Source organism: Sorex fumeus, unplaced genomic scaffold, assembly GCF_029834395.1.
Source record: "Sorex fumeus unplaced genomic scaffold, SorFum_2.1 ptg000098l, whole genome shotgun sequence".
Taxonomy (NCBI): domain Eukaryota; kingdom Metazoa; phylum Chordata; class Mammalia; order Eulipotyphla; family Soricidae; genus Sorex; species Sorex fumeus.
Window position 1 is genome coordinate 64170544 of NW_026606155.1, and position 17809 is coordinate 64188352.

General features: G+C 37.9%; 1 protein-coding gene across 1 annotated transcript in view; it reads left to right on the forward strand.

Moving 5' to 3' along the window:
• Positions 1-17809, forward strand: part of STRN3 (striatin 3) — a 75092-nt gene that overhangs the window by 25435 nt on the left and 31848 nt on the right. Inside the window, exons 2-5 of the mRNA XM_056133422.1 lie at positions 3995-4098; positions 5059-5132; positions 8747-8828; positions 14738-14911. Coding sequence (XP_055989397.1) covers positions 3995-4098; positions 5059-5132; positions 8747-8828; positions 14738-14911 — 434 coding nt within the window. The remainder of the gene's footprint in view (positions 1-3994; positions 4099-5058; positions 5133-8746; positions 8829-14737; positions 14912-17809) is intronic.

The following is a 17809-nucleotide window of genomic DNA, read 5'->3' on the forward strand; positions in this document are numbered from 1 at the left end:
TGAGAGGGGCCTTTGAAGTGTCAGGGATCTAAATTGGAACTTTATGTTCTAAAACCCCCAGAGCTGTCATTCAGGATGAATTTTGAATGTTGTTTTTGTGTCTCAATGTTTTCCTTTTTTACCCCTGGTGCTAGCGATTGGACCCCCCCCCCCCCCCCCCCACACACACACACACCACTTTCTCAGTTCCCCAATTCTGGTGAGCATATTTCAGATTTGTTTCTATTGAGAATTGTATAAGCCAACGTTTCTCTGCCCAGGACCATGAGCCTAGAATAGCCCAAGAGCACCAGAGGTGAAAATCTCGTAAGTGGGGCTCATAGCACTAAAACAAAGGGGTTCATAGAAAAGAAACAAAGTCAGAATGGGACACAATTGGAAAAAGATTGAGAAAGACTAGTCTGATTCCTTTCTTTTTTATACTTTGCAGAGTGAGATTATTGAATTATTTGCCTTTATCTGTGTCACTTCACTTAGCATGCCATTCTCCAATTCCATTGTTCTTGACAATTTCAGAGTCTTTGTAAATTTTAGAATCAACTTACCAAGTTTCACACCTGTACACAAGTTGGCAGTTTAATTGGAATTATACTAACTGCCTGTCTCAGTTTTTTTTTTTTAAATACATTTAATACTGGGGATAGAATGCAGGCCATCGCTTGTTCAAAGCATATTCTGTACCACTAAATGTTAAATCTTTTATTTAATTAGTCTTAGCACAGCGGGTAGGGCGTTCGCCTTACAAGCGGCCGACATGGCCGACCCGAGTTCGATTCCTCCGCCCCTCTCAGAGAGCCCGGCAAGCTACCGAGAGTATTCGATATGCCAGACACAGTAACAACAAAGTCTCCAATGGAGACGTTACTGGGCCCGCTCGAGCAAATCGACGATCAACGGGAGGGCCTTTACCTTTACCTTACCTTTATTAGATATAACCATTACCTTTATTATTGTTAGTTTCGTGTTTGGAGGGCTCCCAGAATGCCAGAAGCCACTTTCTGAGATAGTCTGCTGAGTGACTGGTTTTATGCTGTGGTCCAGGAATGCAGCTTGGCCTGGTGGTCCTGGGAGATGTGGTGCTGGGGATCAAACTCAGGTCCCTGTTCATGCAAGGCCCCTTGACCAGTGAAATATCCTAACCTCTGATCTTTGTCTTAATGAAAGTATATCTGTCTAGGTAATGTCATAAAAGGTCATAAGGTCAGTTCCATTCTTCATTACTTAAGTGTCATCTGCTTTTCACTCTCATCTTAAAAGTATTTTTAGTTGGGCTATGTTTCCATTCAGAGGTTTCATTTTAATGATTTCTCACCTTTTTCTTGTCCTTTCATCTTGTGAATTATTTTCCTTAGCTTCTGTTCAGTAACTACTCTAGAAGTCCTTTTTTTTTTTTTTGTGCATGGCTTTTTTGCTTAATTTACTAGATTCTCCTGAGAATGGGTAATTTCTAATACGAAACTGCCAAAGGAAAGACATGATAACTAATTTTCATAATAGTATGGAATTGCAGTAAGAAACATTGCCATTTTTATTTATTTTTTTAATCTCATAGGAAGCATTATGACATTAACTTAGTTTTGTAGTTTCAAACTATTTCAAACAAAATGTTCAATTTCTACTTTAAATTTTAAATAAGCAGCTTTCAGTTTTTTTTTCCCTTCCCTCCCATCCCTTTGCTCTTTGTGATATGCTTTTGAGATCTAAAAGTCACAAGATGGTTCTATAGCGTGTGATTTATGTTTGGAAAAATGAAACAGCAAATATAGGAAGCAAACTCAATTTGTTGAACCTGTATAATAAAATTGACATATTTCACCTTTGTCTCATTGCTTTAGTCTTAAGTGCTACTTTTCCTTTTCGGGTTTTATGCTACCAGATTTTGAATTTTTATCATTCCACTCAGTCTTCTATTTTTGTTTTGAAACATGCCTTAGAAGTATTATACAGCTATCTGTAACTTTTCTAGAGTTATAGGTGGTTTCAACTGATGCTTTTTCTATTGGGGGTAATTGGGATTTGTGTTAGACTCAGCTGTACTGAAGGGCTGCTTACTGCCGCCTCTCTGCTCAGTAGTCATTTTCTGGCAATGTGCTGGGGATCAAGCCAAGATCAGCTGCATTCAAGGCAAACAGCACATTAACTCATACTATTTCTCCTGTCCCTCACTGTTTTTCTTCTCTCTTGCTCGCTTGCTCTCTTGCTCTCTCTTGCTCCGGCTCAAACCTAAGGCAAGTCTTTTGTTGCTGTGCAACATCTCTGGCCCCTTCAGGTTATTTGTTCATTTATTTTGGGACCATGCCTGGTAGTGTTCAGGGGGGCTGCTACTGCTGTTACTCAGGGAACCATGCAGTTCTGGGGAACAAACCTGCAGCTCTCATATACTAAGTTGTGAAAGGGCTTTCTTTCAATGTGTAAAAAATAGTGGGCTTTCTTTGAATGTGCAAAAATAGTGAGCATTTATTATACTTTTAATTAAGCTGATGTGTTCTGTTCATTTATTTTAGAAATGATTAGATCCCAGTCTAATGGATTAAATCATTTTACTTAATTTCTTCTAGTTCATATTCACGAAATTTATTTATTTTTTATTTTTAACCCGGTGATGCTCAGGCTACTCCTGGTTCTGCACTCAGAAATCTATCACTCAAGCCCCCACTGAATTTTTTTAAACTAAAAAGTTTTAATGGCTAAGGGTTTCATTCCTCTCCCACCCCCCTTTTTTCTTTTTTTAAATCATAACTGTGATTATTTTGATTAGTTTTTTCTTATGAACTAGTAATACACATAGAATCTCAGCAGAAGCAATCGTCCCAGTGTAAAAATTCATTTTTTAGGTTAAAGTTCTGTTGTAAGTGCACATATTATATCAACACATCATCTATGATAGTTTTCTTTTTTTTTTTTTAAATGTAGGAGTACTGCTATTAATTCAGCCACTGTTTAGCTGATTGAATTGGGCCTGAACTCCACCATAGTTTTCTTTAACTACTATTAACATGGGCTTGAATAGCATTTAGGTATTTTATGATTATGAAACGTGCTTTTTTGAATTATAGCATGTTTTAAAGCAACATCATTTTAGGAAAAATGAATGGACTATGTTTTGTGACTTAAATTAGGGATTGGTATAGTTTTTAACACATAAACTGAAGATTTGTTAGTGTTAGACACATTCTAAATACATCACGGTCACGGTCCTCCCGTTGTTCATTGATTTGCTCGAGTGGGCCCAGTAACGTCTCCATCGTGAGACTTGTTACTGTGTTTGGCATATTGAATACATCACAGGTAGCTTCCAGGCTTTGCCGTGCAGGTGAGATACTCTCAATAGCTTGCCGGGCTCTCCGAGGGGGTGGAGGAATCGAACCCAGCTCTGCCGGGCCGGCTGCGTGCAAGGCAAACGCCCTACCGCTGTGCTGTCACAGCTACTTTATTTTGTTATTTATTTATTGGCTTGTGGGATCCCACCCATTGATACTCAGGGGTTTCTCCTGGCTCTGCACTCAGTAATTACTTTGACAGTGCTCAGGGGAACATGTGGGATACCCCTGGTCAGCTGTGTGCAAGGCAAACGCCCAAACTGCTTCAACTCCCATAGCTATTTTAAAGTTAGCTGTTTGATTTGTTTTGGGGCCACACCTGATAGTGCTTATGGTGCTGGTATATTTTAAGGTACCTCCCTGTCTCGTGCACTATTCTTGGCTCTGTGCTCAGGAGTGAGTCCTGCCTGTGCTTGGAAACCATATGCAATGCCAGGGATTTAACTAGGGTCAACTGCGTGCAAGTCAAATTACTTACATAGTTCACCTGTATTATCTCTCTGGCTTTACATCACAATTATTTAAGTTATTGTATTACCTACAAGTGAGTGGATTACTTCTGATTTTTAGGTCTTACTGTCTTGAATAAAACTAAAAGTTTCTACTTGGTGTTTACCTGTTTTCAATTAAAAAATGTAAAAGAAGTAATTGAATCTTCCTATTTTCATTTTCAGGCCCGGATAGCATTTTTGCAAGGAGAAAGAAAGGGTCAAGAAAACTTGAAGAAGGATTTAGTAAGAAGAATAAAGATGTTAGAGTATGCATTAAAACAAGAAAGGTATGTGTGCCTCATTTTTATAATGAAGTAGAACAATATTATTACTATTCAACAGTTTTTTGATTGAATGCAGTTTAAAACTCTTTGAAAGATCACTGTATCACTGTCATCCCGTTGTTCATTGATTTACTTGAGTGGACGCCAGCAACATCTCCATTCATTTCAGCCCTGAGATTTTAGCAGACTCTCCTTACTCGTCTTTCCCAATGCTGTCATATTGGAGGCTCTTTCAGGGTCAGGGGAATGAGAACCTTTATTGTTACTGTTTTTGGCATATCGAGAATGCCATAGGTAGCTTTACAGGCTCTGCCGTGACTTTGATACAAAATTATATTCAAAATACAAGGTGAGATTTTGTTTCTGTAAAAATCTTTATATTGAAATCATTTTATGAAATATAAGTTTATGATTAGTATGTGTGGGGGGGTATTGTGGTTGGGGGTGGCGTTGTCCACACCTTGCAGAGCTCAGGGGCTATTTCTAGCCCTGTTCAGGTGTGATCCCTGGTAGTACTAGATATGTGATACTGGGGATTGAATTGAGGTCTGCCACATGCAACCTTACCTCTCTGTAATATCTCTCTGGCCTCAAAGTTTGTGATAGAAAAAAAAATAAAAGAAACTTTCATGTTTACTTGGGTGTACATGTTAGATTATGACATCTTGGTTATATTTATTGTTTTTGGAGTCCTACCTGGTGATGCTCTGAGGATCATACAGTGCTGAGGTTCCCACTTGCAAAGCATATGCTCTGGCCCTTTGAGTTTTCTTTCTTTCCCCAGCTTTTGTTTTTAATCACTTTTATGGTGATACACTTTTTTCTCCAGCTCCTTTGCAGATAAAATTTAAGAAGTAAACATTCACTATGTTTTGCTTGTTATTGGAAATTATGTACCGCTATTTACATTACTGTGTAGCAAGAATAACAATGAAAATTAACAATTTGTTATTAAATTTTCAGGGCAAAATATCACAAATTAAAATATGGCACAGAACTAAACCAAGGTGATTTGAAAATGCCAACTTTTGAATCAGGTAATCACTAGTCTTGTTAATTTTCTCTGCCACTCCTAGTTCAAGACAAATTGCTTTTAAGTTTATTTTTGTGTGATAGGCTTTCCTTTACCTCCATTTTTCTTTTTTCAGCATTCGTTAGTCAGATAGGCTGTCTACTGTGATACTGTTTGGAATTTGGTGGAAGATAGTAAGTAACTAGAACCTAGGAAGTAGTTTGATCTGCTTCTTAACTCATTTTTCATGTGCTAAAACTGTATAAACTATTTTTATAGTGATTTGAGTTGAAAGATTTTCCATCTGTAGACAATTTTTGTCATACTCTATAAACTTTTTTTTTTAGTTTTCTGAGTTATTTTAGAGTTGGAGTCTAGTTTTATTTTAATTAATTAATTTTTTGGATTTGGGGCCACATCTAGCGATGCTTCGAGTTACTCTTGACTTTGTACTCAGGAGTTACTTTGGGGATAGGACCTGGGTCGGCCATGTGCAAAGCAAAAGCCCTACCCACTATACTATCACTCCAAACCCTAGTTTTAAAGAAATTAGAAAACTTTAGTTGAATTTTAAGACTACAGATGCAGGCAATATAAGAGAACAAAAATTTATGTCCAGTTGATTTGCCTTTTATTAAACAGAGTTAAACTAAACTGATTTAGGGAAGAGAAGTCAGGATATAGGAAAGGCTGATCATTTAATATTAATTTTAGGTTTCCACTTTATTACTTTAATATGAAAGTCATAATAAAAAATCAATCATGCAGTATTTAGGAATACTATTAGCAATTTCTTATTTCTTTGGTATATTTAAAGCCTATTTATGTATATTATTTTTTCCTCCTTACATTGGGGATTGAACCCAAGTCTATTGCATTCATGTGTTTTGCAGCTGAACTACACCCCCCAGCCCTGTATATACATTTTTGAGGACACAGTTTAAATTGAGCTCTAGATCGTAAGTGCTGGTTAATAAGGCAAAGGGGAAAAACATCTAAGGTTAGATTTAGTAAAATAATTTTCATGCCATATTAAAAAAATGTGCATGTTTTCTTTCCTTTGTATTGTTTCTCTACCTAATTGTTAGAAGGTATGTGGTGGGGAAAATAAAGCTTAGTATAGATGTTTTTAGTTAGGTATTGTAGCACATTTTGTTTGTTTTTGGTTTAATTTTAAGGCTTTTGTTGACAGGAACACTTCATACATCAGTTGATTTATTTTTACCATCAAGCTATTTGTCTTCTGATTGTTGGTATGAAACAAACTTTTAGACTTGCTGATATTTGAATTGTAAATAGAACTGCTTTGAAATTGATACATCCATAGTACTAAGGAAAATATAAAGTACTTTATGATCCAGTAATTTTGTTCCTGGGTAATTCGTTTTCTTAAAATGCTTATACATGTTCAACCTAAGATTGTAAAAGAATGTTCCCAGCATCGTTTTTCTTTCTATAAAAGCACTGAACTCAGATGCCCTTCAACATTAGTGAGTAGATATATTGTAATGTTTTAGCATAGCAGTGCAAGTTAGCAATGAAAGTGAACAAAAATAATAACTAAACTTGATTACATAAGGTCACATAAAATTGAAAATTGACATAAATGACTTCATTTATGTCATGAAAACAGTTTTTAGAAATGATTATAGAGTTGAAGAAAGAGTACCTAATATTTGGTTTTGAAAAATAGTAATGCTTTTGGAATGCTGATAATGTGTTTCTTCATCTAGGTACTGGTTACATGGATGTGCTCAAAACTTCATTGGAATATAAGTTTACAGTTGACTTTAAAAAAAACAGCATTATATTTATAATAGGAACAAGTGGACATGCATTTCACTGTTAAGGGACTAGTTAAATCGACTTTCTATAGAAAATTACATAATTTGTATTATCTTAATCTTTATTGTCATAGATTGTACAAGCTACATTAAGGGTCTAAGCAGTTTGTAGTGCAGCATACACTTCAGCTCACTCTCTTTGTTTGAAAGGTTTGGGAGCCCTCCCCAGCAAACCTGGAGGCCTTGGGAACTGCTCCCAGCCTTACTTGGCCAGCGTTTGCTGACAAGATGCTCAAGCCAGAAATGCTGGGAGCCACCACGGTGTCATCCAGTGTTGCTCTGGGATGTTTTGGTGTGGGGAATAAAGTTTGGCACTTCTAAATACAAGGCATGCACCATAGTTCTTTGAACTGTCTCCCTGACCTTGTTGCACTCTTTCTTCTTAATGGTGGGAAGGACACTTGTGCATGTATTTTCAGGGGAATTGGAATGATAAAGTCTTAAGTATCCATTGATGATGGAATTTTTGTAACTAACTATTTTTCCTCCTAATTGGACAGGGGGGATTATATGTATAATTAAATTAAAAATTATTATATGTGATTTAAATATAAACAAATGACAAATAGAATTCCACGTAAAAATAGGAACTATTTGAATGAAATAATTGCTTCTGGAAGTTATAAAACTTTGTCATGGGAAGAATGAAAGATAATAATAATGGAATTCATAAGTTTAGAGAAATACTTCTGCAGAAAATATTTATTTACAAATTTTATTTTGGGGCCACATCTGTCCTGCTGGTACCCAGAACTTACTCCTAGCTGCACTCAGCAGTCACTCCTGGTTACCATATGGGGTGCCATATGGGGTGCCAGGAACCAAACCCTGGTTAGCCGCATGAAAGGCAAACATCCTATGTGCTGTCCTATTGCTTTGACCCTGCAGAGAATATAACAGCGAAGACTTTTCAGACTCCTAAACACTTGGTTGTGGGAGATGATTATCTCTGACCTCTTCCTTGTCTACTTATTTTTTATTATTTTTTTTAAAGTAGGGAGAGCACTCAGTGCCGAGATATGAGGTGCCAGGCATCAGACTCGGGGACTTGACCTTGCTGTGCATTTGCTCTGCCACTTTAGCTAGCACCCTTACCCCAACTTAATTTTGTTAATGGGAGTATATGGGAAAATGCTTCTTTATGTCATTAGTGGTCATAGTTTTAAATTTCACGTCAGTGATTGTTGACAGGTTAATTTACTTGAAATTATACTATTTATTAAACTATAATGCCTGCACATATTATAATACGTAACCTAGAGCACTTGAGAGTATCTCACCCGCATGGCAAAGCCTGGCAAGCTACCCGTGATGTATTTGATATGCCAGAAACAGTAACAAGTCTCACAATGGAGACGATACTGGGCCCGCTTGAGGAAATCGATTAACAACGGGAAGACAGTGCTGCAGTGCTACCTTAGAGCATCAGTATCTCTACCTAGAATAACAGCTATTTTCTGGTTTAACTTTTAGATCTGAAAATGAAATTGTTTATATAAGATCTTGTTTCATAAACTTAGAATATAACAATCTCCAGTAGTGATAGTTAATGTACTCTTTGGTTTAACCAGTGTGAAAATGAGGGATGGTGGTACATAAGAGTTTAGATTATCACAATAAGCAAATTTAAAATGAGTGTCCCATAGTAAATGCTCAAAATTTAATTTTTTGTGTCCTCTATAAGAATAGGTACATTTTTTTGGGGGGGTGGGAATTTATTCATTAGACAACTGGAAATATTTTAAAGGAACTAAAATGTGTTTAAAACTTTCTTTGTTCTATTATTAATTTTTAGAAGAAACCAAAGACACAGAGGCTCCCACAGCACCTCAGAATAGCCAGTTAACGTGGAAGCAAGGCAGACAGCTGTTAAGACAGTGAGTAATGGTTCATTTTTGCCTTTTTAAAGGATCTAGGTATGAGAGAGTTTATATCCAGTCAGATTGCACCTAAAGAATTGATTGTAGTGGGACAGTGTGTATATTTTCCTGTCGTTTCTATAGATGCTTGGGTCTTTTAAAACTTTGAGAATGACACTGGGGTTTTTTTTTTGTTCTATTTTTTTTTTTTTTTAAAGATGATACCTAGTGGTGGTCTGAGTCTAGGACTGCTAAATTCATGCTAGGCATCTAGGCATGTGCTTTATTTCTTAATCTATTTTTCTGGGCTGCTATATGTTTGTTTGTTTGTTTGTTTTTTAATTGAATCACCATGAGATAAAGTTACAAAGCTTTCATGATTGAGTTTCAGTCATATAATGATCGAACACCCATCCCTCATTTTCTACCACCAATGCTCCCAGTATCCCTCCCACCAACCCCACCCCCTGCCTCTATGGCAGACAGTTTCCTTCTCTCTCTCTCTCTCTCTTTCTCTCTCTCTTTCTCTCTTTCTCTCTTTCTCCCTCCCCCCCTTTTGGACATTATGGTTTGCAATACAGATACTGAGAAGTTAACATATTTGGTTCTTTACTTTCAGCACATATCTCCCATTGTGAGTGATCCCTCCAATCATCATTGACTTAGTGATCCCTTTTCTATCCCAGCTGCCTTCTCTACCAGCTTACGAGGCAGACTTTAATATAGTTTTCTTAATTGCAGAGAAGAATGTTTTAAAGATTGGAGGTATTGAAGGCTAGAATAAAAATGGTACGTAGTTCATACTTGTACAGTAGAGGCTTCCTAAACTTACTTGGTCTACCACTCCCCTTTCAGAAAAAAAAAAATTAGCCTGTGCCCTCCTGGAAATCTTATCTGTAGGTAAACAAACAAATGCTCCTGGATTGATCCAGCTCCAGTGAAAGGTGTATCCATTTGAGAAGAGATTGTTGTAGACAACATTCATTCCCATGATTACAAAACTCAGATACTTCATTTCTCTTTAGAGCAGGAATGTGATTGTTTTAAAGAATGAGTAGAGTAATTATTTGAAACTTTTACCAAACCCTGCATGAATTTTTTGAGGAACATTTTTGATAGTTGAATTCTTTGTTGTATTTAGAAGTAATTTTGTGACTGATCTCGTTTTACAGTCTTTTACTGATTTTTTCCCCCCATTTTACTGTCTTTTATTGATTTCTTTTTTTATATTTTGAAATCATTGGAGCTTGCACACTGCTAATATCCTGGGTAATCTACAGGTGTTCAGCCTCAACTCTAGATACCTTTACTCTCATTTCAGTAAACCAGTGAAGTCCAGTCAGACACTTGATTTTGTCATCTAGATGTCTGGAATAATATGTGGTCTGACACTGATTTATATTTCACCTCACTAATTATAATTTTTAGGTTAATTTTCTCTATGACCTTACCTTGACTTATGTATTTGTGAGTGGGGAGTGGGGCCTTACCTGGCGGTGCTCTAGGCTAATTTTGACTCTGCTTGGGGTTTGCTCCTGGTGATACTTGGGTCAGGGGTGAGGAAGGCAAGTTTGTAGTGTTGAAAGTAGAACCCAGGTATTATCTTTAGATTCCCCCTCTCCCTCAGTTTTGTTTTGGGGCCACACCTAGTGATACTCAGTTTGACTCAGCACTAATGAATTACTCCTGGTGGTGCTCAGGGGACCATATGGGATGCTGTGGCTCAAATCCTATGTGCAAGGTCAACGTCCTACCCACTGTACTATTGCTCCAGTCCCTTTACTTTAGTTTCTTGACTTCAGCTTGACTTAGCTTCTCCATAGTTGCTGGTTTTTGTCTCACTGTAACTTAGACCCCATTTTTTGTTAGACCTCCTTTGCTCTCTTGCTACCCCTTTCACACTAGTTCTTTTGCTGTGCCTACCTGAAAACCCCAGCCTTAGTTCAGTTTTACAATCTGTTGCTTCCAGAAAAGTCATAAATTGTGTACATATCATTCATTATATGCTCCTTTCCAAACATAGAAAGACTTCCTTTCTAACACTGGTCGTCTCTTGCTCTCATTCCCTTTGGATTTCCTTTTTTGTCCCCCTCCTTTTTTTTTTTTTTTTTACAGGGGGCAGTTTATTTAAAATTTTTTATTTTGGGATGGATTTTCTAAATTTAACACGTCTCATTTTCCCCTTTCCCCATTTTCCCTTGCTGTTATTAGAGCTTCTCGGGTTCTCCGTCATTAAAATAGGAACTCTCTTAGGTGAAAACTTCATTATATTTTTGCTTTCCGGGCAGCTCAGATAGAGAAGGGAGCACTAAATAAAGGGTGTTTGGAGGATCCTCCCAGGATGGGAGATGCATGTTGAAAGTAGACTATGGACCGAACATGACTGCCTCTCAATGCCTCTTTTGCAAACCACAACACCCAAAAGGAGAGAGAGAACAAAAGGGAATGCCCTGCCACAGAAGCAGGGTGGGATGGGGTGTATGGGGGTGGGAGGGATACTGGGATCCATGGTGTTGGAAAATGGGCACTGGTGGAGGGATGGGTATTTGATCATTGTATAATTGAAACCCAAGCACAAAAATTTCTAAGTCTACAACTGTAACTCATGGTATTCCACTAATAAAAATTAAAAAAATTTTTTTTTTTGCTTTCCTTCTGTTAATGTATTTTACTGTCATACTCTTCATGCTGGACTCCTGAGTGACTAAAAGTTTATGTTTTGAACTTCCTGTTATTTTGGTATTTGGCCATATCCGGTAGTACCAAGGGTTTACTCCTGGCTCTGTGCTCAAGGATAATGTATGGCATAAGTAGTGCCAGGGATTAAATTCAGGTGATGACACCATATGCAAAACTCGTTCTTTACCTGGACTGTACTTCCTGATACTCAGGAGGCTCTACTATTCTAGGATCAGATCTGCCTTGTGCCTACCAGACGTACTACCTGATCTTTCAGGCTATTCCCCCCAGCCCCAGCTCTACCCAAAAAACTTGGACAAGGTTTTCAAAGAATTAGTTGTTGATTGAAGAATTCTAGGGGGAGGTATCAGAATTGAGAGAAGTGCTGAGCACCTTAGTGTTGGGAAGACAATAGCGATTGTAGCATGTCCTGAAATGCCACTGGATTTTAAACTTGAATATTTTTAGGTGGGGGAGGAAACACAGGTTATGTGGTTCAGTGATAACATGCATATATCTCATGCTTAATCCCTGCCCCACAAAAGAAAAGAAAATAAGTGGGGGAGGGGCACACCTGGCTCTGTGGTTAGTGATCATACAGGGTGGTGCTTTGGGGAATGGACCATATATGTTACTGAGATTCGAACGATTGTCATAGCCATAGCCACATGCAAGGCAAGTGCCTTAACCTCTGTACTGTCTCTGTGACTGAAAAAAAAATTTTTTTTTCGCTTTATGTGTATCGCTGGAGCAATAGCACAGCAGTAGGGCATTTGCCTTGCATGCAGCCAACGTGGCCGACCAGAGTTCGATTCCTCCGCCCCTCTCAGAGAGCCCGGCACACTACCGAGAGTATCTCGCTTGCACGGCAGAGCCTGGCAAGCTACCCATGATGTACTCGATATGCCAAACACAGTAACAACAAGTCTCATGATGGAGACGTTACTGGGCCCGCTCGAGCAAATCGATGAACAACGGGAGGATCGTGACCGTGTTTTATGTGTATTTTACTTTTAAACAAGGAAATGTGAAAAGTTGAGGTGTGAGGGGAAAAAATCTGTCTTCTGGGGCTGTGGTGATAGCACAATAGGGCGTTTGCCTTGCACACGGCCGACCTGGGTTCCATCCCTGGCAGCCCATATGATCCCCTGAGCATGACTACGAGTAATTCCTGAGTGTAGAGTCAGGAATAATCTCTTAGCATCGTGGGTCTGACCCAAAAGGCAAAAAAAAAAAACCCTCAGCTTTCTTAAACTTATTTTCCAGACAGGTCAGAGAGACAAATTAGTGGGCTGGAGCTCATGCTTTGAATACTGGAGATTGGGTTCAGTCCCTGGCACAACATGGTCCCCTGCGTACCAGAAGGAATGACCCCTGTGTACCACTGGATATAGCCCCAAACCAAAAGAAAACATTTTTTTCGGTTTACTAGAGACTAATATAGAAAACTAGAAATGTATGATGTTCATTGTGTAAAAACCCCTTTTGCTCTGCAAAAAAACAAAACAAAAATGGATGTAACATTGGGGAACTAGAAATACCTCAAGGAACTAGAAACTCGTGTGTTATATTCTCTCTCTCTCTCTCTCTCTCTCTCTTTCACTCTTTTGTGATTAGTTTTATGTCTTCGTATTGAAAGCCACTTTTTTCCTAGATACAAAGGAAATTCCTATTTTAGTCTGTACAACTTCTGAGGATTTGAATTGTCTTACTTCATTACATAACTGCTTATAAATCTGTTATTTTTACCTGGGTTATATAAGATCTTGGTAATTCATTCAGACCCTATGTTTAAAATGGGGTGGAAATTACACCTTCCACAAAGGGATCACATAGATCATAAGAGTGGGACAGTACACTTTTAGAGTAGTTCTCTAAGAATTACCTAATCCCATTCACTGGATTCATATTTTCTTTTGTTTGTTTTTTGGGTCACCTGTACGTTATCTCATCTTATCTCACTCCGAGAGTAGTTTATCTACTGTAGTCTTTTGTCTTCTTTGTTCATTTCTCAGATATATAATGTGTTTTCTATTTTGATGTTCTCCTGAAGCAACTCACAAACATAATTAAGGGGTGTATGGGTATGTGTGTGTAGCTGGGGTGTAGGGCATTGGTTTTTGGGCCACACCTGCCTGTGCTCAGGGATTACTTCTGTCTCTACAGTCAGGGATCTGTTTTTTTTTTTTTTCCCCCATTTTGGGTCACACCCGGTGATGCACAGGGGTTACTCCTGGCTCTGCACTCAGAAATTACTCCTGGCGGTGCTCAGGGGACCATATGGGATGCTGGGAATTGAACCTGGGTCGGCCACATGCAAGCCAGACCCCTACCTGCCGTGCTTTCTTTCCAGCTCCCAGGGATCCATTCTTTGTGGAGCTAGAAACCATGTGCAGTGTTGAAGATTGAACCCTTTGAATCATTTTTCTAGCCCTTAGTGTTCCGCTTCCCAACTTATTTTAACAATATGTTTTTGTATGCCCTCCCACACCCACTAAATCTTGTACTGTACTCTGCTGTGCTCAGGGCTCATTTCTGGCTCTATATTCAGGAAGTCTCACCTGGTGGTACTCAGGGACTGTTTGCAGTGCCAGGGTTGAAATGAGTCAGCCAGGTATAAGACAAGTTCCTTAACCCCTGTAGTAGCTTTCTGATCCTGTGCTACAATTTTCTTTGTTTTTTTTTTTTTTTTGTGTGTGTGTGTGTGTGTGTGTGTGTGTGTGTTTGGACTACAGTGGTGGTTAGGGGCTATTTCTGGCTCTGTATTTAGGCATGATCCCTAGAGGTGCTCAGGAACCATATGTGGTGCTGGTGCTGGGAATTCAAGCCAGGCCACAAGCAAGGCAAATAATTTGCTTTACCTCCTATACTATCTCTTTGCCCACAACCTTTTTCTTAGAGTTAACATAGCTTATGTGATTGTGTATGTTTTCAGCATATAATTTTTTTTTGCCTCATCAGAAATGCATTATGAGATTTTAAAGGTTTCTTAAGGTTCAAGACTTTTTAGGTTTCTGAATAATTGACCCTTTAGTGTCAGCCATACAGTATGCTATCTCAAATTTTCATTTGTAATTGGCTCTGTCTCTTAGCACTTGAATTAGTCTAGAGAGAAGAAAATTATTTCAAAGTAATTTTATAGGATTTTGAGTTTGAATAAAAATCTTTACGTATGATTTTTATTTAATGTGTGATTTTGGCATCTATTAACAATATATATGATTTAATATTTTAAATTTTTCTTATAGATACCTTCAGGAAGTAGGTTACACAGATACAATATTAGATGTACGGTCTCAGCGGGTAAGGTCATTACTTGGATTATCCAATTCAGAACCAAATGGATCAGTAGAAACAAAGAATTTAGAACAGATTTTGAATGGAGGTGAATCTCCTAAGCAAAAAGGACAAGATATCAAAAGGTATGAACTATACTTAGTTGGTTGATACTGTTTATATAATGGGCCTTCTGTATATGCTATCTCTCTATTATTGTTACTACTGTTAAATTTTTTATTCTTTTTATTTTTTAATTTTCTCTTGGTGGGGTCCTATACCTTAGGATGGCAAGAATTATCTTGACAGATGTGTGACTGTGGGGATTAAACACAAAACCTCATACTTGGCATTGGGAGTTACCTAAGCCACCAAGACATCTTCTGGCTCGTCCCCTGGGGATCTCTAATAGCAGATTTGTCAGTGTTGCCTCCAGACTTGGTCACAGTCACTGGGGATTGAACTCAGTGCCATGTGCTTGCCTGGCAAATGGTTTAAGTCCTTGAGTCATCTTCTGCACCCCAAAATGTAGTTTATAAATTTCCCTATGTTCCCATACATTTGCTATCACAAGTAAATCAGTTATATTTACTTTAAATTTTTATGTTAAATTTAGATGCCAAGAGAATGATTGTAGTTCTGAAGTAGGTACAGAATTAAAATTTGGAGTTATTTCTTGCAGTTCAAAATTATTTTAGCTTCATGGTATTTTGATTGAATTTTTTTGTGGGTGGAGGCTAGAGTACTTCTAGTAATTTACAATGCTACTCTAGAATAACAGTGGTTATTGGACACTAATGTGAAAGAAATAAGTCTGTTATGCTTGATCTCAGAAATCTACCAACTACTTAATGCTTTTTATGACAAAGGTCATATTATCATAAATTCACCCATTTAAAGTATTGTCAATTATTTTTAGAATATTTGCAGAATCATTCAGCCATTGCCACAGTTTTGAACATTTTCATCACCCTAAAAAAACACATCTCCTAGTGGAGACCTGCCCCTTTCTATTGTTCCCTATACCTGTTACCTCTATTGGCATTGGCAATGACTAATCTCCGTTCAATGTATATAGTGTTTCCTACTTTAGATTCTTCATATAATTGTGAGTGACATCTTTGACTTAGCTGTCTTGTGTGTCATTGCCTGGAATATTTTTTTCTATGAATATGCCAGATTTTGTTTATCCATTGTTCATTTTATAAACATGTTGCTTGGGTCCTCATTTTTATTTTGTTTTGGATTTTGGACCATAGTCAGCAGTGCTCAGAGGCTACTCCTGGCTTTGTGTTCAAGGACTATTATTGGCAGTGTTCAGGGAACCTTTTTTTGGTGCAGAGGAGCAAACTAGGGTTCGCTGCACGTAAGGTAAATGCTTTACCTTTGTACTATCTCACTGGCCTTGTTGGAGATAGTATACCATTATATGCATTTTTGAAATAGTATATAATACATTGATCATTGGTATTTACATTAAAATTTCTTTTTTAGTATATATCAAGGAATGGACTTTTTGAGTCATAATTTTATGTTTACTTCATAGAGGAACTTCCAAGTTTTTTTCCAAAATGACAGGACTATTTTGCTTTCATACCCGAAATTTGTACGGATTGAAATTTTGGGGGGCTGGGAAGGAGGGGTGAGAGGGGTTTGGTCCATATCTAGCAGTATTCAGAGTTTACTCCTGGCTTTGAGCTCAAAGAACCATATATAGTGTAAGGGATCTGAACCAAGGCTCACAGCATGCAAGGTAAACCCTTAATCCTGCACTATCCCTTCAGCCCCAGGATTCCGATTTTTTTTTTTTTTTTTTTTTTTTGCTTTTTTTGGTCACACCCGGCAAATGCACAGGGGTTACTCCTGGCTCTGCAATCAGGAATTACTCCTGGCGGTGCTTGGGGGACCATATGGGGTGCTGGAAATTGGAACTCGGGTAGGCTGTGTGCAAGGCAAACGCCCTACCCGCTGTGCTATCGCTCCAGCCCCAGGGTTCTGATTTTTTATATATTAATTTCAGCACTAAATTTATGTCTGTCCCATATTTTTTTTTATTAATGTAGGCTTGATAAATGCATGGAATCAAACAGATGACTTAAAAAATAGATTTTTCAATTTTTTACCTGTAGATGTTATCTGAGTAACAAGATGGAAGGACAATAACAAAAAGAGACTGGTGTGGGTTTCCTTTGAGATAGCATAGAAATCAAGAAATTCATAAGATCTATAGTTGAGTATAGGTTCTTCCCTCAATCGTGTGTGTATTGGGGTGAGAGCAGGCTTTATTATTCAAACTTTTATGAATTTATGATTTAATGATATAAGTACAGTTTATAATCTAGGATGTCAGGTTTTTATTTGTTGACATTATTATGCAGTTATCTAAAATATGTTCTATCACTATTAAATAAGCGTAATCTTTAGTTAGAAATTTTATTTCTGAGAAGTAAGGTCTCTTTAATAAAAAGTTTGACTTCTTTTAGAGACTTTATTTTCTTTCTTTACTCTGGATTTCAGAAACATACAGCCTTTTTGTTTTTTGTTTTTTGGACCACAACTGGCAGTCTCAGGGCTTTTACTCATGGCTCTGTGCTTAGGGATCTCTTATGGCGGGGCTCAGGGACCATATGGATTGCTGTAGATCAAATCCAACTTGGTCACGTGCAAGGCAAGTGCTGTACCTGCTGTACCTTTTTTTTTCTTTTTTTTTCTTTTTGGTTTTGGGGCCACACCTGGCAATAAATAAGGGTTATAGCTAGTTCTGCACTCAGAAAATAATTCCTGGCCATGCTCTGGGGACCATATGGAATGCCGGGGATTGAATCCAGGTCAGCCACATGTAAGGCAAGTGCCTTTCTGCTGTGCTATCTCTGGATCCCTTCTACACTATTTTTCTAGCCCCACATGAAACATTTTATAGCATAAGAGAAAATGTAAATATGTCAAAGATTGTTTGGGGAAGAAGGAAATTTTGGGGAAGTTCTCAGGGGATACTCCTGGTTCTGTACTCGGGCATCACTTGCCACTGATACTCAGGGAACCAC